The sequence below is a fragment of the Dermacentor albipictus genome, chromosome 1 (assembly GCF_038994185.2).
Source record: "Dermacentor albipictus isolate Rhodes 1998 colony chromosome 1, USDA_Dalb.pri_finalv2, whole genome shotgun sequence".
Taxonomy (NCBI): Eukaryota; Metazoa; Arthropoda; class Arachnida; order Ixodida; family Ixodidae; genus Dermacentor; species Dermacentor albipictus.
Window position 1 is genome coordinate 10,848,460 of NC_091821.1, and position 27,428 is coordinate 10,875,887.

The window sequence follows — 27,428 nt, forward strand, 5'->3', positions numbered from 1 at the left end:
GAACAGAGTCTTTATAACTATGCAAACACATCGCTTATATCTTACCTCGCATTCAGATATTCACCCTCGTTTGAAGCCCATGCTTGATTTTGTTGCTATAACGACAGGCGTGAAAATGTCCAAGATACTCATTGCCTTTCCTTGGGCGCGTTCGCGTCAGGCTTTACCTTGACCAAATCAAGCATGGGCTAGAAGTTAAGGCACACTTCTGAATGAGGGGTTAAGACTTACAAAGTAGCTTAAAACGCCTAAAGTAACCGGTTTTCAGCTTCTATAAATTCAGTGATTAGGCTAAAATCCCAGAGTAGAAATCCATACCTTTAGCATCTCCTTTATCATGGGGGCAGATCTAAGGCATTTGCTTAAATGGTACTACTGACATTGAAATTTGTCCTTGCAAGCAGTAGAGCACAGCCAAGTTTTATATAATGTGCAACAAGATTTTCTGTTCAAGAACACGCGAAAGTACATGGCTTGTGTCTACAAATGATACAAGCACGTAATACTGCACGCTATACACAAAAGCTATGTAAAAGTACAGAGGAGCAACAAAGCGCGCAAAATATAACGTAGCTCTACAGACAGCCCTTATGACAAATGACCTCCACCGGCAGGCAGAACAGAAGCAATGCATGAACGGTGACTAACTGAACTCATTAACTAATGTTACCAGAAGGACATGTGTACGCGTATTCTTGTGAAAAAGGAAGTAATAATAACAATTACACTATGTATCGAAACTAAAAGTCTTCACGATTTACAAAAATGTTTTTTTTATACCTCACAACATCGAGCACCACTATTGAAAACGTGTGCCAGAACCACTGAAACCATTGTGCCGTTGTGCACAAAACATGCGGAGAAACCCGAGACGAAGGGAGACAGACAAGAAGGTCGCTTGTCTATCACCATTTGTTTCGGGTTGCAGTTCAGCTGTTCAAACTAGCTCAGTTTAATATTATTCCGAGAAGAAAAACCGCCGACATGCCTTGAAGGGTACTGCCGGAACCGTTGTGCGTTTCCGTTGTGCATCAGCTTCTTCGGCCCATGCTAAGCTCTCATTACCTGCATAAAACAAGTACAAAAAGAATACGCCGACATACCTTGAAAAGCATGTACCTGCTGACGACCTGACACCACTGAAGACATGGCGAGAATAAGAAATGAGGTGTGACAGCATCAGCACCACAACCTAAAAGTGGTTCGTTGTGAGAACGGAAAGGCTGGCGCTATTTTGCTATGTTCTGCAGCCTTTCAGGGAGCACGGCATAGAAGATCACGGCTCAGCGCCAGCACCAAAACACAAACTGGCATATGCCCGCATACGCTTGCTTGATGGCTGCGCTTATCGTGACGTATAACAGGCACGCGGCAGTGAGAATAATTGATAATTGGACAATAATGCTACGTAATAGCTTTTTAAAACATTTCACTTTTCTAGCGTCTTTAAACATAATTTTTCATTTAGTGCGACATTTATGGCATGCTTCTGGTTCCTTGCGTTCGGCACACATGGCCTCCGAGACAAAGTGTCAAGCATCGGAGGCCACGCAATAACTTGCGCACGTGAGGTTTGTCGCCGTCTTAAAATGTATGATATAATTTTCATATAATTCATATTCATTCATTCAATTTTCATGCGATTTTCTTCTGTTATGTATCAGTTAATTGCTGAATATACTTTACCTTGTTTTTCGATTACTTTTCCAAGGTTGGAAAGAAAGAAGTCTACAAAAACTCAGAATCTGCAACACGAAAGTTTTGGGCGCATGTACATTCTTCTTTCAATTCGCGTACTGCTTGTGTATTTCGTTCTACTAAAGAAATGTACATTTCATGCGCAAACACCCAGTTCATGAAGTAGCAACGATCGATCGATGTCCAACAAAAGAATGCGACGTCTTATGGACATTCATTACATGTGAACTGATGATACTGCGCAATATAGTCGCAGCAACTATAGGCACCAACTGCGTAGCATTGTCCACGTCAAAATCATAGAATGGCGTATGTAATGCGAAAGTTTTGGAGGGCCTACCATGCACGCCTAAACTACAACCTTTATGGAGGTGCAATGCATGTCTAAAGTACTCTTTTTAGAGACGTTCTGTGGACATCCAGCACTTTGTCGGCTGTACGTCTTATGAATGAACTAAATGGATGTTCAATGGGCATCTAGAACTTTGACGTCATTGTACGTCCCTTAGATTTATGTGCATTTAAAGGATGTCCATAGGACAGCCCATATTTTGCTAGATGTTTGGATCAATCCGGCACATCTATTGGATGTTTGTGGCTATTTGGGAAGTTCTTTACTTTTTTTAGATCCATGTTTAAGCTGTTTGTATGGCGCTAGAACTTGCAATGAATATTTTCATACATGTGCCATGTTGGGTGCCAATAATTTTGGTGATAAAGCTTTATGAGTTGTATAAATAAAAAGTAACGTTGACATGACATGGCGCGAATCACTTGTGTGCTTTACCTAGTGCTTACTGAACTCACCTTTCCATGTAGCCCTTGCATGATTTGTAATAATTCATAAGGATCAAAACACATCTACGATTTTGTGAGCCCAGGTTTCACATTTTGATGAGCACTAGGACTCTAAATAAAAGTTGACTGTTACTTTAGCATACGTTAATGAGGATGAAGGCAACACCCTGGGTGCTCACGAGACATTTATTAAATTACTTGCCATTCTCATTCGAGCGCATTTCCTGTTGTTTTCTGCCACCAAAGGTCGCGCTTGTGAGGGCATTAATTAACTCGCCCTTAATTACCTGCGCCTTAATTAAATTTGCCCTAATTATCACCGACGGTCGTGGATTGCCTTAACCATAATTAACACCAAATGTCGTGGATTCGACTCCCTCCAAAGGTCGAGGGTCGGAGTGTCTTCATGAACTATATTCTAAATAACGGTACCTTAAGTTAATTTCGCACTAATTAACACGAAATGTTGAAGATTCGAATGACTTCATTAAATCTATATTAATTAGCTTCGCCTTAAATAGTAGTGGGTTCGACTCTTGACCTTCACCATGCCAATTAGGAATCCAACTTCGAGATATGGCCGGTTTGCCCATATCTCGATGTTCGATCGTGGTTTCGAGTGCCTTAACTTTGCCTTAATTAACACCAAAAGTCGTGTGTTTGACTCCCACAAAAGGACGAGGGCCCGACTCCCACAAAAGGTCGTGGGTTCCAGTCTCGTCCTTCACGATATCAATTGTAATCCTAATTGGAGATGCGGCTGGTTTGCCCATATCTCCAGGTGGATTCGACTCCCGACAAAGAAAGTGGGTTAGAGTGCCCTAATTAACTGTACCTTAATGTACTGGGCCTTACTACGTTTTGCCCCATTTAACATCAAATGTCGAGGGTTCGAGCCGTAATTTTCGTCCCATTGAATTTTGGTGCAATAACGCCCGACATCAGTTTTTTCAAACCATGAGCCATTTAAGGATCTCGCCTTAATAAGAAAGATACCGCATGGGTGTTTCAATTTATATTTTGACATTTACACGGTTAGATGTTAATAAAACATCTCAAACAAGGTCATCAGCTACTTGCCGACAATGCGGAAACTGTGGCATTAGTGTATCTCAGCAGATGTATCACTGAGGGCAAATGAAATGCGAACAGCAGAGCGTGTGGCCAAAGCATAACTAAACGTACAGTGCAAGTCGTCGGTCAGGCATTGTGCTCGTGCGTGGGCATGTGGTTCTTGCACAGAGTGTATCGCTGCTCGCCCTACTATGACAAACGCCACCCTTGTTTTGCCCGAAAGTTGTTTCTCATCTCTCCGCGGCAGTGACATTCCCACCTGGCAGCACACTGTTTTGGTGGCTAGCACCATCACCGCATCTGTAGCTTGATAAAGCTGGCATGCATCCAGTTTTCTAACGTCCGTTGCTTCCCTTTTGTTACCACCATGAGAACTGCCAGTGTCTAATCGCAATTTGAATAGCACCAAAAATGTATTGCACTGGAGGGTGTAAGATTGAGCTTGTTCGTAAAACATGCTTTAAAGTTTGAATAACAGCGCAAGGACAGCAAAGGGGACAGAAGAGAGAGCGCTTTGCATGGCTTTGTCGTGGTGCTCTGCGCATGGTTGGCGTGCTAGTGTGTGGCTGTATAGCTTGCTATGCTTCCTGAAAAGAAAAAAAAAGCGCTCTGTTCTCTCTTCTGTCCCCTCTGCTGTCCTTGCACTGTTATTCAAACTTTAAAGCACTGGAAGAGCAACAACAGTGCTAGCCACCTTAAAAGTAATCGCAGATAGGAATAGCATTGTAATGCCAGGGTGAGAGTAGAAGCTTCAAACAAAATACAGCTGACATAATCGCAGTAGGACAAACAGCCCTGCATTCCATGTCAATACCACATGCACGTGCATGTGTACAAAGATCAATGGCCGACGCCGCACACTGTGTGTTCAGCTGTGCTTCGGCCACAAGTTCGGCTGTTCGCATTTTATTTGTATTCGATAGTACATCTGCTGTGGCACTTGCAGGTATGTAGCTGTCTAGAGTCTGAACGGGAAATATCCATCCAATGTTCTATGAACCTCCTGTATCCCTAAAACGAACATATATTACAGACAACTTTTGTCGAGCTCTGATGTCCATTCAATGTTAAAGAACGTGATCTGGATGGGACTTAGCTTACCCGTTATATAGATATCTATAGGATGTGTGCAATGTTTGAAATATTGTTATGCAAGGATGAAAGGAGAGGAAGGAGGAGATCGCGGGACGCTGGCTGCTGCGTGTGACGCATTCTGTATATCTATATTCATATATATATATATATATATATATATACAATCTTCAATACAATATATATATAAATACAATCTTCTATACTCCCAACATCCCCGTAACATAATGTTGAGAGGTGCGGGGTATCATAGTGTTCCTGTATATGCTCCCGCAGGGAGCAGAGTTGCTCATAGGTCCGCCGTCGTGATCCAGCTCTGCAGCGAAGCCACTCCTCGTGCGCGCAGGAGCCAAATGCCGCGCGGTGTTCCGCCTTTTTCTCTAGCGGTCGCGAGCTACAAGCGCCAATTGTTCGCAGGCGCTTAGCAAAGGGCACTTCTTAATACAGGCTACGCTCGAACGAGTCATTCGTGCAGTCGGAGGAGGTGGGCTTCGAACCAACCGAAACTTTGTATGTACCTCTGTAAACACGCATATACAAACACACACATGAACGTACAAATAGGGGGTAGGACCACCTTCGATTCCCCAAAATAAAATACTCCCGTGGCTCGAACAGCTCCAAAGTTCGCTCGCAAACGCGCAGTACGTTGCCACAAAAGGCGGCGCAATGATTTTCAGCATGCATATGAAGTTGTCTTATCACTGTCAGAAAGCAAGAAATGTTTTAAAGAGTGTTTAAAACTTCACACACGTAAGGTGGACACTTAGCGCATTTTGGCTGCCGAAACCAGCCGATTAATGACCGTCGCCAAGAGAGCTATCGTGCCTGCAGTTATGTCAGTGACCGTTAACAGAGCGTCATTTATCACTAACCATCGTTCACAACAGCTGCACGTTTTCGATACATGCGGTGCAGACACAGATTTAAGCGCATTTCAAATGTTCACATGCGCACATTTTAAGCAAAGCTTACTTTTACGATTCATTCATACCGCAGACTAATCAGCTATATAGTAGCAGCAAATCTACAAGTAGAAAAAGATTCAAGATGCAAGAGCTTCTAGATCAAATTTATTTCATACAAGGGAATGCATGAACGGCTGCTGGCAGCAGGCCAAGTGTGCTGGTTCTTGGAACCTTGGGGGCAGAATTCAAGGAAACTGGAAAGGCAACAAGCTATTAAGAGTAACAACAGGTTATTTTTTTGCACTAATCACATCAATACGGCAAACTTGCAGAGTAATTATTCACAGTGCAGACTGTAATCTGACAACACATTTTTCTTGGTCTCTTACCACTCGGAGAAAAGCCAGTAGTTGAAGACACTGTATCAAATCAATGAAATCACTGAAGCAGGTTTTGGCCAAAAAGCCAGGTTACAAAGCTTTGTGACCTATCGCATTAGAGGCAAGGAAGTTTTACGTCATTGAACAGTGCATTCACGCCACTCCCGCCCACAGGAAACATCATTCACCAAAGCACAACGTAGATTTCTAGCGTGTTTAAATGAACGACAAGTTTTTGTTCCACTGGCTGATACATGATGCTCACAAGCTAGCACACATACAATTGCGGCTTAGCTTCTATGGCAGCAATTAGTTAACAAAATAAATAAGCCTGTGCACTTCAGGACAATAAATTGACTAGAATCAATTTTACTGTTCTCAATACTTCACACGGAGAAGGAATATATTACAATTATCACAGCTCGAGAGCTAAATATGCATATGCCAACTTAGCACCCGTTTTATCCTTGTTCCCTTGTATGCTTTCTGCAAAGATGTCCTAGCTCTTCAGAAATTGCGGTTGACGAGGGAGGTACATATTATTAATTTCAATTTTAAACTCTGAAGGGTGCATTCAAAGTCAAGAAGCCCAGACTTGTTAGCAACAACACTCTCACTATAGTATCAGTGTGTCTCCAGCTAGTTTGCTTGGCTGAAGCATTTACTCCTATGGCTGACTTCCGTGAGGTTTGTGCAGTGTGGTGCGCTGCACCCCGTCATACTGGAATACAAGTGCCAGTACGATGTGTTTCGTATCACTTCACCAAGGTCCTTGACTTCACATCGTCGAATACCGTACCTGAAACCCGCAGCTGCTCCTCTCAACGCACGATCGACGGTCCGCTGATTGCAATGACGGAAACGACGAGTTCGCACGAGTCGGCGATGCGCCCGTAAAGTTGGCTTCGCAGCGGCGCGGATCATTTGACGTCATTTTTCGCGCTCGGCCAATAGCGGTGCGAGCGGCGCCGGAAAAGGTATGCGCAACTCTGCTCCCTGCGGGAGCATATACAGGAACACTAGGGTATCACGGCTGGAAACGGAGCTCCGTAGTGGACCTCGCATCACCGTCCGCATCACGAATGACTGTTAGCACTTGGGATCAACGTTGTTACCGCCTCCTACGTCCCCCTCGCATGCTACGGCCCTGACCCAAGGATCCTGGAACTTTCTGCGGGACCGATGGCGCCGACGTTGAAGAGTGGGTGGCCATGTACGAGCGCGTGAGTGGAATCAACAGATGGAACCTACGCTTATACTAGCTATAACCTGTTCCACCTAAGAGGCACGGCAAAAGTGTGGTACGAAAATCACGAAGAGGAGCTAACCAGCTGGGACCAATGCAAAGAGAAATTGACAGAGTTGTTTGGCAAAGCAACCTGCCGTAATATTGCCGCAATGCCGGAATTGGCCTCCCGTGCCCAATCCCCGTCAGAGTCTTAAATCCAGGACGTGCTGACCACGACATGACAGAAGCTGAGAAGGTCGGGGACATGCTTAAGGGCATTGCTGGCGACGCGTTTAATCTGCTCATGTGCAAGAGCTGCTCCACTGTTGATGCAATCATTAAAGAGCGCCGACTATTCGAGCAGGCCGAAAGCCGACGCGTCTTGCAACCATTCGCCAGATTTCCCAATACTATCGCAACGTGGACGTGTGAAGATCAACCCACACAGCAACATGCGTCGCAATCAGAGGACGTGGTGCGAATCATTAGACGTTGTGGGCTCACTCTACGTCTCCCCGCACGGCGTCGCCAAGTGGCCCCCGAGAGGGGGAGCTTCACGATGCAACAAGACGGCGAACGGCGATAGACCCGCCACAGGTTCGAGCACCGAGCCGAAAAGCCTGACCGGCTCTGGCCGTACGTAAGGGTGCCCTCCCAGGAACACGAGACATCCAGCATAGTTAATGCGTTTATTGATTACAATATGGCCAGCACGTACCAAACAGCACCCTAACACACGGAGCACAGTCGGTGCCCACGGCCCCCGATGGCGGGGGAAGGAAGGTTCCAATTGAAGCCGCTTCAAAATCCCTCGCTATCGATCCTTAAGCGCACGCTCCTCAAGCTTACATGTCACTCCTTGGGTTAGTTCTCATGCTCAACTATTTCAAATTCGATTTTATTTACTACCTCGAAAGGAGTCAAGACGCGTTCTTCGGTTCCCGCATTTTCCCAGCTTTTCTCGTATTTAATCGTCGCGAGCAAATTTTTATTTGTGCACAGCTTTTCCGTGAAGTTGTAAGGACCACGTGGATACCCTTTTTGCCACAGTGAGTGACTTTTCACCATTTTAAGGACATTCCTGTGCATCCGTTGGCGGCGTCTAACGAGCACTTCAGAGACCACGCCTTGGCCTCCGGGGCGGCTCAGTGCCACTCGTCCGCTACCATCATAGAATATCAAGAGTAGAGGGAGAAAATATTCTCCCGGAGGAAGTCACTCAAGAGCAGGGATGGCAAACCGCAGGTGCTAGAAGAGCTGGCGCCAAATCGCGGGAAGCTAACCCGAACGCCATGGCAACGCCTTTGGCTCCCCATAGCTACAAGTCTAGCGGCGCAGCGCTGAAGCCCAAGATTACTAGGGCAAGCCGAATGCCTGTTCTTCCCAAAGAAGACACGAAGATCGTTATTAGACCAAGAGGTGGGCTGAATATTTCCAAAATTGGAGCGGCCACGATGGCTGACGCAATACTTGCAGCCTCCGGCATCAGCCAGCACGAGCTCACACAAGACACTCTGTGCCCGAACTTACAGCAAAACATCATGGTGGCCAGCAATCTCAGACGGGAGAATGCCCATCGATATGCCCGCATCAAGCAAATCCGAATCACAGGCAAGATCCACGAATTCTGCGCGTACGAGACAGCCCCGCACTCCACGTGCAAGGGAGTCATATGTGGCATACCGTTACAAGACGACCCTGCGATGGTGGATGGCAAGATTGTTAACCAGAACGACCCTCTTGCACTAGCAGCCAAGAGAATCGCTCAGACTGGGACCATCATCATCGCCTTTGACGGGCAGCGGGTACCGAATTTTGTCAGGTACAGAACGCTCCTGATGAAATGTTCCTATATCGAAAGCAAGTGGACGTATGCCATGCCTGCGGAAAACTCGGGCATCGCGCCGATGTATGTCCAACACCGAGCGACGTCACCTGTCGGGGATGCAGCCTGCCAAATCCTGATGAGCAGCATCAATGCACCCCAAAATGAAAGATCTGCGGTGGTCCGCACCTTACAGCCGGTAAAGAGTGTGCGCATAGATTCAAGACGCCGTACATTGTTCGCCGACGACGCTTCGAGCGTGCCAGGCAGCAAGAGCAGCTCCCCACGCCGTCGATCGTTCGATCCTCCGATCCGCAAGCCTCATCCAGCACCAACCTTAGGGGCAGAAGTCGCTTGCACTCGAGGAGCCGCTCTACAAGTCGACGGGGCTCCAGAAGTCGCTCTACCTCGAGATCGTGACTCACATCGCCTTCTCCAGCGCGCTCCAGCTCCAGAAGCTGCTCCAAGTCCCGTACTGGGAGCGACTCATCCAACAGCTCACGTTCGAAGACCCCGAACGGCGGTAAAGGCAAGTCCTTTCTAACGTGGGCCGATAGGGCCCGTGGCAACCAAACGCAGGCGTCCAACTCTCAAGACTCACACGGCCTGCGTCTTACGAATGAGCTCGAAGAGCTGAGCCATGCCAATGATAGTCTTAGAAAGGAAAACGCACTGTTCAAGCAGGAAATCAGTCGGCTAGCCACCGAGATGGCAGAAATACGAAGATTGGCGCTCACACAGCCAGCTTCTCAGCCTGCCGCACGCTCTTCGGCCATGGACACAGTGGAGGCCCCTCCCAAGACGGTTGCAGTGAAGCGGCGTGCCCTGGATGACTCAAGGGGTGACGAGATGGTAGAACTCCTGTCTGATGTCAAGAACGCCATCTCCAACATACAGACAGGTCTTTCTCACGTACAAGAAATGATCACGCACCCTCAGCTGGGCCTGGTCGCCCTCAGCGCTAGAATACTTAGGCTGGAGGGGACCAGCCACGGATCTTTGCCAAGCACATCTACAGCACAAGTCCCAAAGTTGCACAGCGTCATTGCCTCACCGACGGAGGGTGCCATTATTAATGCGGCACTTTCGCAACTCATTCCCAAGCCCAAACATGGATAACGCAACTAACGTCATAACAATGTGGCAGTGGAATTGCGCAGGGTTCGTCAGCAAACGGGCGACCCTGCGACAATACCTAAAGAGCGTAAAGGACAAACCCCAAGTAATCGCCTTGCAAGAAACGATCACATCATCACCTATCAAGCTCCCCGGTTTCCTTACGGTGGCTTCCACTGAAGGAGGAAGGCGGGTCCCCATCCTGGTCAGTAAAAAGTTCACGTGCCTTCAGCGAGACCTTGGTCCCGCGGACAATGGCATTGAGTACATCATGGCCGAACTCCTTGTCGACCCCCCTACGCAGCGCTTAAGAAGAAACAGCATCTTCATACTGAATGTTTACTGCAGACCCAGCGTTCACAGAGCCAGGCCTGGTGGTATTCTCAAGAAGGCCGTGCATTTGGCCAGCTGTCAGCCTCTAGTCGTCATGGGGGATTTTAATGCTCAGCATCAGGCGTGGGGCTATTGTACCAATACGAAGAAGGATAGAGACATATGGGACGCGGCAACGGAGGAAGATCTTACGCTGATAACCGATAAAGACTTTCCAACCAGGAGAGGGAACTCGGTGTGCCGAGATACGACTCCGGATCATACCTTTGTCAAGAACCTGGAAAACGTCAAGTGGACCAACGCAGCCATGGACCTCGGTAGGGATCATTGCATCATCGAAGCTGTGATCAAGGCTGCCCGTAACAAAACGAGGACCTTTAGGTTCACTGACTGGGACTTGTTCCGAGCCAACCACTCCGAGCGCGTCCTTAACGATGATATGGACCTAGACTCTTGGGGCGACGAGATAAAGAAGGATGCGGCTAGAGCCACCAAGGAGGTGACAACCGATCTGGAGGTGGACAGGATGGACAGTAGGCTGGCGCATGTATTGGAAGCCAAGCAGGCACTGCTGGCGAGATGGAAGACTCAGCGCCATAACAGAAGACTACGCAAGAAAATTTCCGATATAAACAAGATGATAGAGGCTCATTGCAAGGTGCTATGCAAGCAGCAATGGGACGAGCTGTGCGACTCGGTGGAGGGCCAGCTCAAGAACGGTAAAAGCTGGGGTCTCCTTAGGCACCTACTGCACGATGGCAACACCAAGTCCAACAAGAAGAGAGCTTTGGCGAAAGCTGTCCATTTGGCCACCGACTCGACTCCAGATGAGGCAGTCACGGAGCACCTCATAGACAAGTACCTGGCGGCCACGGACGATCCGGTGCCCCCCCAGTTTCCCGAGTACGATGGGCGTGGCGTACCATCTATGGACGAGGATTTTACCGTGGCTGAGGTCAAGCGAGTTCTCGCATCCCTCAACGGCACATCTGCCCCTGGGCCCGACATGATCACCAACAAAATGCTCAAGCATCTCGACGATGCCTCAATCGAGTTTCTTACGCACAAGATGAATGATATCTGGTGCAGCGGCGTTATTCCCAAGAGCTGGAAAGCAGCCTACACAGTACTCATACCAAAGCCAGCTAAGGCTCCGAGCATCGACCATCTAAGGCCCATCTCTCTGACGTCGTGTGTTGGAAAGATTGCCGAGCACGCCATGCTTAACCGCCTCACTGACCATCTCGAGTCTAACGAATGCTATACACACAACATGGTTTGCTTTCAGTCAGGGCTTTCGACTCAGGACGCCATGAGACTGATCAAGCACCAGATCATTGACTCTACCTCCGCCGACACTAAGGCAATTCTCGGCTTGGATCTGGAAAAGGCTTTTGACAACATATCGCACGCCTTCATTCGCAGAGCCTGACAGAGTGTAACGTCGGCAAACGGGCGTACAATTTCGTGCGCTCCTTCCTTTCCTCAAGGTCCACTAGACTCAAGATAGACAAGTTTTTGACCCACGAAATATAGCTTCGGCCAAAGGGAACACCTCAGGGGGCGATGATCTCCCTGACGCTGTTCAACATCTCCCTGATCAACCTGTCGAGGGCCTTGAACAAAATCCCAAACATTAACCACACGATCTACGCGGATGACATCACCATCTGGTGCTCCAGTGGATGTGAAGGGCAGGTCGAGGGTGCTTTGCAAGAGGTCATCGATGTGACGGAGCGGTATCTTATCCCCACCGGGCTAAGGTGCTCGCCCGCTAAATCCGAGCTCTTGCTCTACAAGAAGAGGCCCAGAGGCGGTTCACACCGGTACTGGAAGCCAGCAACAGAGAGCCACATTACATTATTCACCGGTAAGGGCTCCCCAGTTCCGCGGGTAGACACTATCAGGGTCCTAGGAATGTTTATCGAGTCGAACGGGGCCAATGGAGCCGCCCTCAAACGCATTTGTTCCAAGACCGAAAGCGCCCTCGGCCTTATCCGAAGAATCGCCAACAGGTACCGCGGAATAAAGGAAGACAATCTGATCCGGATTATTCACGCCTTCGTGCTATGCCACCTCGCTTATTCAGGGGCTATGCTCAACTGGCTCGTATCGGAGCGCAACAAGATCAATACCCTAATCAGAAGAGTCTTCAAGCTTGCCTTCGGCGTTCCCATCCGAACGCACACAAAAGACCTCCTCAATTTGGGAATTCACAACACGTTCGAAGAAATCGTTGAAGCCCAAGAATTTTCCCAGTTTGTCAGACTCTCCGGTACCCCAGCGGGTCGAGCCATACTTGGCAAGCCGGGACGTAAACCCACGGTCGTCAGTCTCGACGCTGTGAAGCTGTCCAGCGACGTAAGGTCCAAGATTTACATACACCGGATGCCACGAAATATGCATCCCACCTACACCGAAGGACGAAGACGAGCCAGGGGTAAAGCTCTGCTCGCCAGTGCCCGCTTGAACAAGGACCGAACATGCTTCGTAGACGCTGCTTCGTACGTTCAAGAAGAGGCCTTCTCTTCAGTGGTCATCGACTGTGATTCTAAAATCCTTAGCTGCGCTACCGTTCGCACTTCTAATTCCAGCGTTGCAGAGCAGGTTGCTATTGCTCTTGCATTGATGGACAGTGTACATGACACGATTTATTCGGATTCCAAGGCTGCTGTCAGGGCCTTTCAGATGGGAATGGTGGCTCCCCAGGCCCTACGTATCATCCAAAGTGCCAAAGACATGAAGTATCACTTTTTGGCCTGGTTCCCTGCGCACCTTAGAACCATTGAGGGTGCCTCGATCAACCCCAACGAGGAGGCGCACTCGGCTGCATGAGGTTTGACTGACCGTGCGCTGGGCAACGCGTCGTCTCTTGGGCGACCCGAGCCTCTCTGCTCGTACAACGAAATCTGCAAATATAGTTATCTGTCAAGAAGACTCCTACCTTCGCCGCACTCCTCGCTGTGCAGGGCCCAGGCAGTCACTCTCAGACTTCTGCAAACAAGCACTTACCCGAGCCCCGCAGCGCTGCACACAATGTACCCCGAACGGTTCCCAAGCCCGGACTGCCCTCTGTGTGGTGATTATGCGGACTTCGAACATGTCCTGTGGGGCTGCGCCTCTGCCGGTCCCCCTTTCACTCAAGACGAAATGATGAAGCTAATTAGGGCCCAGGATCAGACCTCTCCAATCCTGGCAGTCCATAGGGCTCGCGAGAGGGCCGTCAGGTTTCACCTGATGGTCCCCAAGTGGGCCTAGCCAGGTGACGTGGAGTTTGCTTACGTCTATAGTGGACCAAATAAAGTTGTTTCACTCACTCACTCACTCACTCACTCACTACCTCGAAACTTTTGGCACTGTTAGGAATAGCCTACCGAGGTGGCAACATGCAAGTTTTCGCAGCCAGCTGCAGCTGCGAGCATGGCGAGCTTCCCCGAAGATACCATGGAAGCCTTCAACACCCGCCGCGGTGACTCGTTTCGTAGGGACCACGAGATGGCGCGTCAACAACCCCTCGGTGCCGCTATGACTAAACGCGATCGGCGGACCAACTATTGTTAGGGAAATTGCCAACGCCTTCACGGTTCGACTGAAGCAGGGGGATTTCCTGGAAGGACATGCGGTGCCTTTTCACGGGCCTTTGAAGACGCCAGACAATGGACAGCGGCGGAGGCCATTGTGCGAGGTCCACTCGAATTTAGAGGCGCCGGATGGAGTCAGGCGTGACCACCTTACTACGAGGACGCGCTCAACTCGGGTTCTGAGAAACCAGAGTGCGTGAGCCCTCCTCCTCCAGGTCGTGAGCCCTCCTCCTCCAAGTGTGTGAGCCCTCCTCCTCCAAGTTGGGTCGACTACGCCCCAACGACTATGGACAGTCCGATTGGAGAGCCGTTTCCCTCACCAAGGGATCTAGGGAACGCGAAGTGTACATAACCAGCTGTTGTCGGCGGCTAGAGTGTGCTCATGCTCGTCTGTGCTCGTAAATGTACTCGTGATCGTACTCGTGAGCTGTGTGCTCGTATGCTGAATGCTTCGTTTTGCGTGCTCCATTGGAGAGTCACGCTAGACTGCGTAAATATATCACTTGTTTAAAATGTAGATACTGCTAATAAACCCTGTTCACCTAGTTCCTCCCAAATTCCTCTCTACGACCTCCGAACCTTACCGATGGTGGCAGCAGCGAGATCGTCCGACAACTCCTACAACTGGTAACAGCGGTGGGATCGTCCGACAAAGCTTACATCTGGATGGCAGCGGTGACATCGGCCTACGGCTCCTAGATCAGCCTACGACTCGGAGACAGCAACGGCAGCTCACGGACTTTGGCACATGGTGACCGACCGGTATCCCGATCAAGTTGGAGGCGACTTGGGATTGACCACCTCTTGCAAATGACTGGATAGGGCAGAGAAGGACTGGTGATATGGTGCTGTTTCGGTGGGTAAGCGTTTGGTTTTGGCTGTAAGATTTACCAGGCTTTAATTCCTCTGTGTTTGTGGATTTGATTCGTTGGGGATCTATTGCTTGTATTTTGATTTGCGTGGGTATCGCAGCAAGTATTGTGTGACAGCAGAGCCAAAGCTTAAAGTAGCGACCATGGTCCTATTGTGTTTGATGGTAGCTGACCTGTTGTGGTTGTGTGAAGAGCTCGAGGTAGACGTAGAGAAGGACTTGACGGAATCAGAGATTCGTAAGAGCATTCTGCAAAGTGACAATGATTTGAAATTCAGAGAACTAAGGGGTAAACGAATTCTAAGCAAAAAACGGGAACAGGAATCAATTAAGAAAGAACGCCAAGATCGCAAACGAAAACGCCAAGAGCGTGAGCAAAAACGGCAAGAGGTTCAAAAAGAAATGGCAGCAGTGAACAAACAGAAACAAGATTTGCCGCAGTTAAACGCACCAAGTCCACAGCCGCTTGAGAAATCTGTAGGTTGGACGCAGCGAAAGTAGGAAGTTGATAGCAGGTTTTGGTCGAAAGCCGAAGAAAGTAGTAGAACCTGTGAGAGTAGCAGCACGTTCATAGGTGAACTCAAAGTGCTAGCAGCTAACGATGCCTTAGTGGCAGCAGAGGCCGTTAAAGGCCAGAGTGAGAGTGACGAGGTGCTGTGCCAACAGAGTACTGTAGAGACGGCTAGGCCAGCTGCGAATGAACTGGCACAGTTACCGCGTGTGTGCGTCGCTTGTAATGTTAACAAGGTCGTTAACGAAGTAGAGAGTAATGCTGACCCGACAGACACGAACACCCATGTCGAGTGAGATCTGCGTGCCGAAGTGAATTGCCAGCTGGACGATGCAGTTGAGGGTACTTCTCAGGATTGCGAGCTGCGTAGCTCAAGAGAAGACAACTGCATTGTTCAGGGATTGGTGCAGCTCTCCGCCAGTCCAGATAGCCAAGAAAGGGATGGTTTAGTGAAGAATCATTCGGACAGTGCGGGTGAGACAGCGATCGAGACCGACGAGCTGTGTGTCGATGCACAGCGTGAGCCGGGCAATGCAGTAGAGGGCCGTTCGCAAGAGTGCGAGTTGCATAGCTCGAGTAAAGACTGCTGCATTGTTCCAGAGTCGGTTGAGCTGTCCCCCAGTCGAGGCAGAGAGAGCGTAGATTTAAATGAAAAGCACTCAGACTATGCGGGTAGGAGAGTGATCCGGGCCGACGAGATCTGTACCGGCCAGCACGAGGCACGCGAAAGCGGCATGAAAGATAGTTCGAGGAAAAAGCGCCGCAGAAAGAAGCGCCGTAAAGACCGAAAGGCGGTAAATAATGTAGCGCAGCCAAAGTCGGCGACAGGCGCAAAAAGGCAGGGCGCGAAGAAAAGAAAGGTACTGTCGTCGTTGACGATGTTGGCGCATCAAAGACGTTCGAGCCATCAGTCAAAAAAGAGACCGAGAAGCATGTTCTGCACGGACGTGGACAAAGGGCACTGGGCTGTTAAGTTCCTCGTCGTTCCGCCGTTCTTTTCGAAGTGCAGCATGTAGGGCGAAGGAGCGCAAGGTGGCAAGACGAGACGGGGTGATAGGGAGTCGCGACGTGGTCAGTCGATTTAGTGATGAAAGCGTGGCGCTAGGATGCCAATTGGCAGGCGGCTGTAACGTCTTGAAGGAGCTGATAGTGCGTCGGTCCTTTTGTTGTTCCTGGGCAGCCAGAACAGCTTTCAAACCGCGACCACCTCGAGTACGGCTCAAAAGTATGAGTCAGTCGAAGATGTTTGGAACGGGAGGCCAAGAGAGCTTCCGTAGAAGTAAAGCTTGTTGTTTTGTTTTATTTTTGAGCACTTGGAAATTTTCGCGATTTGAGACTTGGATTTCTTTCAATGTGTAAGGTATGAGCTTTGTTTGTGTTTTCGTTTGAGAAGCTCCGAGGTTTGAAAGGGCTGTTTTATGTAAACATATAGTCTCGCGAGGTGTTAATTAATGAGTAGATAGGCTTTCTTTTTCTTGTGAGTAACCTGAAGGTCAAGATAATTGTTGAGAGGCCTATGGTAACGCGCATGTGTATTAATTACCCTCCTTATTTTATAAGTGTTTTGAATTTTCTAAACTGCTGGTGCTCATTAAAGTTCACACTCTCTCTCTCTCTCTCTCTAAGGTTAAGCGCGTAGATTTTCAGTTAGTGCATCATTTGTACTGGGAAGAGCTCTTAGGTCCATTAGCGTGTGTCCTGTGGGGACGGAAGAAAGCAGATTGTTAATGACTGGGTTGCTCGTTTGTGTTAAGGGCAGCCGTATTCTGACTTCTCTAGTACGCGTGCGTAGAACTAGTTAGAAGACACATTTGCTTAAGGTCTCTGCGGAGTGCGTAAGTTGCGCAAGTTTAGTTGTTCGTTTAAGTTACGTGCCCTGTATGGACTAAAGGAACAAATGTGAGTAGGAGGAGGAGAAACATTTATTAAAAAAAAGAAAGGACAAGCAGGTGTCTTTCTGCTTGTGCGGGAGGCGCCCTTAGTCCTGGGCTCCTGCGGCTCTTGCTGTCTCCCGGGCCCGCCGCACCAGTTGCTGCTGGTTACGAGGGTCCGAACTAGTCAGCACGGCCTCCCACTGCTCGGGTGTGGGGTTGGGTCACGTTGGGGCACGCCCATGTGGTGTGATGTAGGGAGGCGTAATCATTACAAAGGGGACATTTGTATGAATATAGTGTAGGGTGTATTGCGTGTAGTCTGCTTAAATGGGGGTATGTGTTGGTTTGTAGTTGTCGCCATGTTACGGCGTCTTCACGTGAGAGGGTCTTGTGTGGAGGTGGGTATTGTCGTCTGTTCAATCTGTGGTGTTGTAGTACGGCGTTGTATTGTAAAGGTACGGGCTCCGTGGATGCGGCCGTATCCCTCTCTTGTGGCGCCCGGGAGGCATAAGCTCGGGCTACAGCGTGCGCACGGTGATTTCCACGGAGGGACTCGTGTCCTGGAATCCACACTATTTCAACGTCCCGGAATTGGGAGGCTTGTTTCAGGAGTCGGTGGGCGATTGAAGATATTGACACGTGTACTTATGTTTATCGGGCAACCACGTTTCGCCGCTTAACAACTGTAATCGCAGAGCGAGGGACGCGCCTGCATGTATCCGACGTTTCTGGAAAGTTATCGACGCTTCTATCCGCGTGTCTGTTGTCGCCGAACCTTGTGCTATCAGATTTCATCGCGTGACACGAATGGTGTAGAACTTTGTGGAAGACACGCGGGTCCCATCAGTTAATCTGGAACATTCGACGACTGATCTATAAAAGCCGACGCGCTTGACTCGCTGATCAGTTTTTCCGACGATCGCCGACCGTGTTCGCCGCTATCGTTGTGCTTTAAGTGTAGCCTGTTTTGTGGGCACAGGTTCGCCCAATAAAAGCTAGTTTTGTATTCCACCGTACTGTTTCTTTCTTCACCGTCACTACCACGTGACATCTGGTGGAGGTGCTGGTGCGTTCATGTACCGAACGCCCCCGCAAAGCCGCGATCCAAGCCCGAAGCCCGAGGACAAAACCGACACCGCCCAAGACCAGCGTGCTAGCCGCAGACTGCAAGGACTGCCCCCAGAGCACGGACTTCTACCTGAGGCGACAAAGAAGATCGTGGTCAAGACAACCTCAATGGCTGCCCCAGCGTCCCCCGTTATCTTACAACAACCCCGGGACCCACCGACCTTCCATGGAGCAGCGACTGAAGACCCGGAATCCTGGCTGGAGACCTACGAGCGAATCGCGACATTCAACAACTGGGACTCCGACGACAAGCTGCGGCATGTCTACTTCGCCTTAGAAGACGCCGCCAGAACGTGGTTTGAGAACCGGGAGTCGACCTTAACGACATGGGACCTCTTCCGTAGCGGCTTCCTGCGCACCTTTACGAGCGTCGTGCGCAAGGAAAGGGCCGAAGCCATGCTGGACGCCCGAGTGCAGCTACCGAACGAGAACGTTGCTATCTTCACGGAAGAAATGAAACGTCTCTTCCGCCACGCCGACCCGGATATGCCCGAAGAGAAGAAAGTCCGCCTTCTCATGCGTGGTGTGAAGGAAGACCTTTTCGGCGCAATGGTACGAAGCCCACCGAAGACCGTAGAAGAGTTCCTTCGCGATGCAACCAGCATTGAGAAGACACTCGAAATGCGGAACCGGCAATTCAACCGCCGTACGAGCTCTACCCACTACGCAGGAATTCAATCACTGGCCACAGACGATCTGCGCGAGACCATCAGGGCCATTGTGCGCGAAGAACTGCGCAAGGTCTTGCCTTCGTCGCAGCCTCAAGTGGCCTCGATCGCCGACATCGTAAAAGAAGAGGTGCACCGATGCCTTGGAGTTCCTGAGGTGGAACCAGAATCACCGCAGCCGGAGGCAATGACCTACGCCGCCGCCGTCGCCCGCCGTCAAGGCCCCCCTGCGCGACCGCGCCAGGGTCCTGCAACGCCGCAATTCCGTCGTCCGCCGCCGCCGCCGCAGCCAGCACGCCAATGCGTCGCCCAGCGCACCTACGCGAGGAAGACGGACATTTGGCGAGCCCCCGACCACCGCCCGCTCTGCTATCACTGCGGAGAAGCCGGCCATGTGTACCGCCGATGCCCATACCGCGACCTGGGACTGAGAGGGTTCGCCGTCAACGCGCCGCGTCCACAGCTTGGCGAGCGCCCACGTGAAATCGCCGATTACCTAGCCGCCACTCAGCGGAACTCTCGACGACCATCCCGTTCACCGTCACCAGGCCGCTACCTGTCACCGCAGCGCCGACCGTACACTGGCCCAGCCCGGGGCCGGTCAGCGAGCGCATATCCGGAAAACTAAAAGCAGCAACCGATGGAGGTGCGGTTGCTGTTCGTCGAACTGACGAAGATCCTCCGCCGCCGACGAAGACGACGAAGAAACGATCTCGACGACATAACAACGACACGCCGCCGTCCCGACGAAGTCAAGAAGGCGAGACTACACCGACGAACGACGACTTGACGACGCGACGTTTCAACTTCAGTTCAACACGACGCAGCCGTGATCCGACGCCACGACCTAACTGCAACGCCAGACAAAGAACCACCGACCTCGACGTGCTTCTCGACGGCCACGCAGTCACTGCCTTAGTGGACACAGGGGCCGATTACTCTGTAATGAGTGGACACATCGCCGCCCAGCTGAAGAAAGTTAAGACTACGTGGGAAGGCCCTCAAATTCGCACCGCTGGAGGACACCTGATTACGCCGACTGGAATCTGCACGGCAAGGATAACCATTCATGACCGGACTTACCCTGCCACCTTCGTTATCCTCCAACAGTGTTCTCGAGACGTCATTCTCGGTATGGACTTCCTGAACCAACACGGCGCAGTCATCGACCTGAAGTCGAAGTCAATAACGCTGTCGGAAGATAAAGCGATACCGCCGGAGAGCCCTCGTAGTCACCACGCCTTGAGTGTGCTCGAAGACCAGGTGAGCATCCCGCCCCGCTCCAGCATTGTTATTTCGGTCGGCACCGAAATACCCGCTGACATAGAAGGTGTCATCGAAGGCGACCAACGCCTCCTGCTAGACCGTGAAATTTGCGTCGCAAGAGGGATCGCTCGACTGCATGGAGGGAAAACTGAAGTGTTGCTGACAAACTTCAGCCCGGAGTTCAAGCACATCAACAAGGGCACGACGATCGCGTACATCGAGGAAATTGTGGAAACCAGTAATGCGTTTGTCCTCTCGGATTCCGCCACATCTACCCCGACGACCACGGTTCCCGAACCAGACTACGACATTAATCCAAGTCTCCCAGTGATTAAGCAACAGCAGCTCAGAAGTCTGCTCCGACGATACAAAGACTGCTTTTCGACGACATGGAGGATTCGACAAACACCAGTCGCCAAGCATCGCATAATCACCGAGGAGTACGCTCGACCACTCCGCCAAAGCCCTTACCGAGTTTCGCCGCGAGAACGCGAAGCTATAAGAGAACAAGTCGACGAAATGCTGCGCGACGACATCATCCAGCCGTCGAAAAGCCCGTGGGCATCCCCTGTTGTCCTGGTGAAGAAAAAGGACGGAACCCTACGTTTCTGCGTCGATTATCCTCGTCTGAACAAGATTACGAAGAAGGACGTATACCCCCTTCCACGGATAGACGACGCATTGGATCGGCTCTGCAACGCTAAGTACTTCTCCTCGATGGACCTCAAGTCTGGCTATTGGCAAATAGAAGTCGACGAAAGAGATCGCGAAAAGACCGCCTTCATCACCCCAGACGGCCTCTACGAGTTCAAGGTTATGCCATTTGGACTGTGCTCGGCGCCTGCAACGTTCCAGCGCGTGATGGACACGGTTTTAGCGGGATTGAAATGGCAGACCTGTCTCGTTTACTTGGATGACGTCGTTGTATTCGCCGGAAATTTCGACGATCACCTTAGGCGGCTTGCCACAGTACTAGAGGCCATCAAGTCATCAGGGCTCACTCTGAAGCCAGAAAAATGCCGCTTCGCTTACGACGAGCTTCTGTTCCTAGGCCACGTCATCAGTAAATCCGGAGTACGCCCCGACCCGCAGAAAACAGCTGCCATCGCAAAGTTACCGCAGCCCACCGACAAGAAGGCAGTGCGTAGATTCCTTGGCATGTGTGCCTACTACAGGCGCTTTGTCAAGGACTTTTCACGCATCGCCGAGCCGTTGACACGTCTAACTAAATGTGATGTTGAGTTCAAGTGGGAAACGCCGCAGGCCGACGCATTTGAAGAACTCAAACGACGCATGCAGTCGCCGCCGGTACTTGCGCACTTCGACGAGTACGCCGATACAGAAATCCATACTGACGCCAGTAGCCTAGGCCTCGGTGCCGTTCTAGTCCAGAGGAAAAACGGAGTCGAACAGGTGATATCCTACGCTAGCCGGTCGCTGTCAAAAGCGGAAGGCAACTATTCTACGACCGAAAAGGAATGCCTCGCCATCGTTTGGGCTACAGCTAAATTTCGCCCGTATCTTTATGGCAGACCATTCAAAGTCGTCAGTGACCATCACGCTTTGTGTTGGCTAGCGAGTATAAAGGATCCTTCAGGACGACTGGCGCGGTGGAGCCTCAGACTACAAGAATACGACATCACTGTAACCTACAAGTCCGGACGAAAACACTCCGATGCCGATTGCCTATCACGTGCCCCCATTGACCCGCCGCCGCAAGATGACGAAGATGACGACGCCTTTCTTGGCATGATAAGCGCAGAAGACTTCGCTGAGCAGCAACGGGCAGACCCGGAGCTAAAAGGCCTGGTGGAATATTTGGAAGGGCACACCGACGTTGTCCCCAGGGCATTTAAGCGCGGACTATCTTCCTTCACGCTTCAAAACAATCTCCTCGTGAAGAAGAACTTTTCACCAGTCCGCGCCAACTACCTTCTTGTTGTCCCGACAGGACTTCGTCCAGAAGTATTGCACGCCCTTCATGACGATCCGACCGCTGGACACCTCGGTTTTTCCCGGACACTCTCGAGGATACAACAAAAGTATTATTGGCCGCGCCTGACCGCCGACGTCGCCCATTATGTCAGAACATGCCGAGACTGTCAGCGACGTAAGACACCGCCGACAAGGCCAGCCGGATTACTACAGCCAATCGAGCCTCCTTGCCGACCATTCCAGCAGATCGGGATGGACTTGCTGGGACCCTTTCCGACGTCAACAACCGGAAATAAGTGGATCGTCGTGGCGACAGACTACCTCACTCGCTTCGCTGAAACTAAAGCACTGCCGAAAGGTAGCGCAGCTGAAGTGGCGAAATTTTTTGTCGAAAACATCCTGCTTCGACATGGCGCCCCAGAAGTCCTCATCACCGACAGAGGAACGGCCTTTACAGCGGAGCTCACCCAAGCCATTCTGAAATACAGTCAGACAAGGCACAGGAGGACCACGGCCTACCACCCGCAGACTAATGGCCTTACGGAGCGGCTGAATAAGACCCTCGCCGACATGCTAGCGATGTACGTCGACGTCGAACACAAGACCTGGGATGCCGTCCTGCCATACGTAACATTTGCTTACAACACGGCGGTGCAAGAAACAACACAGATCACACCGTTTAAGCTGGTTTACGGCAGGAACCCGACGACGACGCTCGACGCCATGCTGCCCCACGTCACTGACGAAGAGAATGTTGACGTCGCTAGCTATCTCCAGCGCGCCGAAGAAGCCCGACAGCTCGCCCGCCTACGGATCAAGAACCAACAGAAGACCGACAGCCGACACTACAACCTCCGACGACGCTTTGTTGAGTACCAGCCCGGCGACCGTGTTTGGGTATGGACCCCGATACGCCGGCGAGGACTCAGTGAGAAGCTGCTGCGACGATATTTCGGACCCTACAAGGTCATCCGACGTATTGGCGCACTAGACTATGAGGTCGTGCCAGACGGCATTTCGCACTCACAGCGGCGCCGCGCACGATCTGAAGTGGTCCACGTGGTGCGCCTTAAACCATTTTACGGACGCTGATGAACTTCCTTAGTTTATTGTTTTCTTTGCTAAGAGTGCTTTTCTTTGTTACTTTCGTTTGTTTGAAGCATCGGGTCGATGCTTTTTAAGAGGGGGGTAATGACACGTGTACTTATGTTTATCGGGCAACCACGTTTCGCCGCTTAACAACTGTAATCGCAGAGCGAGGGACGCGCCTGCATGTATCCGACGTTTCTGGAAAGTTATCGACGCTTCTATCCGCGTGTCTGTTGTCGCCGAACCTTGTGCTATCAGATTTCATCGCGTGACACGAATGGTGTAGAACTTTGTGGAAGACACGCGGGTCCCATCAGTTAATCTGGAACATTCGACGACTGATCTATAAAAGCCGACGCGCTTGACTCGCTGATCAGTTTTTCCGACGATCGCCGACCGTGTTCGCCGCTATCGTTGTGCTTTAAGTGTAGCCTGTTTTGTGGGCACAGGTTCGCCCAATAAAAGCTAGTTTTGTATTCCACCGTACTGTTTCTTTCTTCACCGTCACTACCACGTGACAATATGTTTACGTACGACGCAAGTACGCGTTCTGAATAGAGGCCACAAAGCTAGCGCGATTGCGATTACGTTTTTGTAAAGTTGGCCAGACTGTTCAGTGGCAACAGTACGTGAGATAAGTACGCCACCGAGATATGGTAAGAACAGGCTGTTAGCGAAATTAGGCTGCTTAAGTTATGTTAGGGTATTGGTGGTTGAGAGCCTTCGGTTTAGTTCTGCGCAAACATTTACTCTTGTGCAGCCCGACGGTCAGGTTTGGTCGAACTCAAGGGGAACGTGAATGCTCGCTTTGGCGGCACGAAATTTCGGGGCAAATTTGGGGTTCCCAGTTGAGTGGCTTGCATTGAAATTTTGATAGGAAGCCTGGTGGTTTAACAGCTGATTTCGGGTGTTTGACCGCTGAGCGGTATTGTGTTGCCGGGATCGAATCTTCTGTGCCTGTTGTTGTGAGATGGTTGTAGGCATTCCAAGTGCGCAGGGGTTGCAGAGAGCAAAGCCATATTCTTGCTCGCCAGCCGTTCTCTCCCTGCCCAGCGGTTGTCAGCACTGGCCAGTCGACATTTTCCGGGCCATGGAAGAGCTGTTAGGAATGGCCTGCCGAGGTGGCAACATGCAAGTTTTCGCAGCCAGCTGCAGCTGCGAGCATGGCGAGCTTTCCCGAAGATACCATAAAGCCTTCAACACCCGCCGTGGTGACTCGTTTCGTAGGGACCACGAGGTGGCGCGTCAACAACCCCTCGACGCCGCTATGACTAAACGCGATCGGTGGACCAACTATTGTTAGTGAAATCGCCAACGCCTTCACGGTTCGACTGAAGCAGGGGGATTTCCTGGAAGGAGATGCCTTGCGGTGCCTTTTCATGCGGCTTTGAAGACGCCAGTCAATGGGCAGCGGCGCAGGCCACTGTGCGAGGTCCGCACAGTGGGATGTATTTCTGCCACATAACAATAATCGTCACCTGCCTTGCTTGCGTTTCCTTTCTTGAAAACACCGCGCCCGCTACTTTCCTGTCGGGAATGCTACGTCATGCTGATAACGCTCATGCCATTCGTTACTGGGAAGTACGGGGCTCGCAGCGTTAAAAAAAGAAATGTGGACAAGACAGATGACGTTTATTTTGTGTGGCAACATACAACCCAAAGGGTGTAATCTTGTTTTAAAGTCAACTCAAAAATGTTTACACCCTTTGGGGTGTATACACTTGTCGCACAGTGATACACTCTAAGAAAAGTTTACACCCTTTGAGTTTTCTACAACAGACTGGGATTACAAGGAACTGGTAGACGCCATGCAGCAGGAGATAAGCTGAACACGGCTAAAACATTGTCGAAGAGGAAAGAAGAAACCACGTAAGGGGTGGAATAAGAAAATAAACAAGCTATGAAAAAGCATAAGAAGGTATCTAGGGACCAAAGAAAAGTGAAAAAGTTGGGATTACTCGAAGAAGAGATGCTCATTAGATGGAACAAACACCGAGAAAAGAAAAGAATGGCAAGTGAGATCCTGCAAGAGAAAATTAAATGCGCTAGTGACCGTTGGGCGCATAACGTTCGCAAAAGAGACAAAGGCGCACGAAAAATATTCTTGAACCATGTAAGAGCACTCAGAGCTCCAACTAAAATTCGCAAACGGCTATAATAGATGAAGGTGGTAACCTCCACGACGGAGACAATGTGTTGCGGTGAGAGTTGTTAGTGATAACTTCGTCAAGGAAGAAAGCATAGTCAAGACAACCGGGAGCCATCAACAGAGAAGCTTGAGCTATTAAAATTTACCGTAGAAGACATTTACTGAAAAAAAGCAGAAGAAAATATCCCTAATAACACGGTAGCGGGACCAGATTAAATCGCGATACAGCTAGTGAAACAGCTGGATCCATGAGCAAGGTACAGCGGACTAGTGGCATAGAGCAAGTGATTAACACAAAGGCAATCCCGATTGAGTGGCATAAAAGCAAGATGAACAGCATCTACGAAGCCAATGGTAATAAGGACAATACGAGCTCGAACTGACCAGTTACAGTAACGTCCGTGATATATAGAATGACAATGTAAGTCATAAATAAGATTTGTCGAATTGGGTTGGAAAGAAATGATATGTTGGGGGAACTACAAAATGGGTTCAGACCAGGCAAATGCTTGGAAGATAATATTTTTGTACTAACTCAGTGCATAGAGAGTTTAAACCTCAGAATAGACGTTTATGGATAGCATTTCTAGATAATAAAGGAGCTTACGAAAACGTAGAGATGGAATCCCTGCGGGATATTCTGTAGCATGAGGGCATAGATAATTTTGGGGAGCTGCAGAGGGAGTTCTATAAGAACAACCGAGCACAAAGAGTATGGGAAGACCAAAATTGCAAAGTACTAGTGGAATTTCATAGAACTGAAACAATTAAAGATGCCCTTTGTCTCCATGGTTGTTCACGCTTTATGTTAAGGGCGACTGGATTGACTGTCTGGTATTGATTTATACTACATCCGTAATCGCAAAGGGGTGCAACAGACTGTCCCTGGGCTGATATATGCAGACGACATAGTGCTACTAGCGGACAATGCAAGGGATTTACGGAGTGGTATTCAATTGAACTAGTTAGTTCATAGCCAAGATGACTTTGAACAGCTGAAGTGAAAAAAAAAAAATAAAGGGCTAAGGAAGACCTTGTCTATCTTCGCTAGTCCTTTGTTTCTTTAGTTCAACTCTTAAAACATGTCTTAAGATTTACAGAGACGTCCGAGCATATGAGGCCATGCAATGACAAATCTGGTCCTTAAGTTTAGTGCAGAAAAAATCGGGAATTATGATCTGTAATGGAGAGACGAGTAATGAAGTGGTATCAATTCAACAGCAAGCTCATGCCCATAGCCAAGGAATATAAATACCTGGGAGTATACATAAACGAAGGAAAGACCTACTCAAGCATCCACTGAGAATCTAAAAATTGAAGGAGAAGCGAAATGCAGCAAAAATTAAAATAAGAACAACTTGGGGATACATTACGTACGAGGCGATGCGAGGAATTTGGAAAGAAGCAATGGGGCTAATGCTGTCACGTGGTAGTGACAGGGAAGAAAGAACACAGTAGCAGTACTGTGAAAGACAAAACTAGCTTTTATTGGGCGAACCTGTGCCCACAAAACAGGATACACTTGAAGCACAACGACAGCGGCGAACACAGTCGGCGATCGTCGAAAATCTGATCAGCGGGTCAAGTGCGTCGGCTTTTATAGAGCAGTCGTCGAATGTTCCAGACTAATCGTTCGGACCCGTGTGCCTTCCACAAAGTTCTACACCATTCGCGTTACGCGATGAAATCAGATAACACAAGGTTCGGCGACAACAGACAGCCAGGTAGAAGCATCGATAACTTTCCAGAAACATCGGATACATTCAGGCGCGTCCCTCGCTGTGCGATTACATTTGTTAGGCGACAAAAACTTGCCGCCCGATAAAGACAAGTACACGTGTCAATACCCCCCTCTTAAAAAAGCATCGACCCGATGCTGCAAACAAACGAAAGTAATAAGTAAG

General features: G+C 49.9%; 1 protein-coding gene across 1 annotated transcript in view; it reads right to left on the reverse strand.

The window, feature by feature from the left end:
* Positions 1 to 1,030: 1,030 nt before the first annotated feature.
* LOC139060152 (uncharacterized) overlaps positions 1,031 to 27,428 on the reverse strand; it is a 97,621-nt gene continuing 71,223 nt past the window's right edge. Inside the window, exon 5 of the mRNA XM_070539068.1 lies at positions 1,031 to 1,065. Within this exon, the coding sequence (XP_070395169.1) occupies positions 1,051 to 1,065 (15 nt within the window). The 3' untranslated portion in view covers positions 1,031 to 1,050. The remainder of the gene's footprint in view (positions 1,066 to 27,428) is intronic.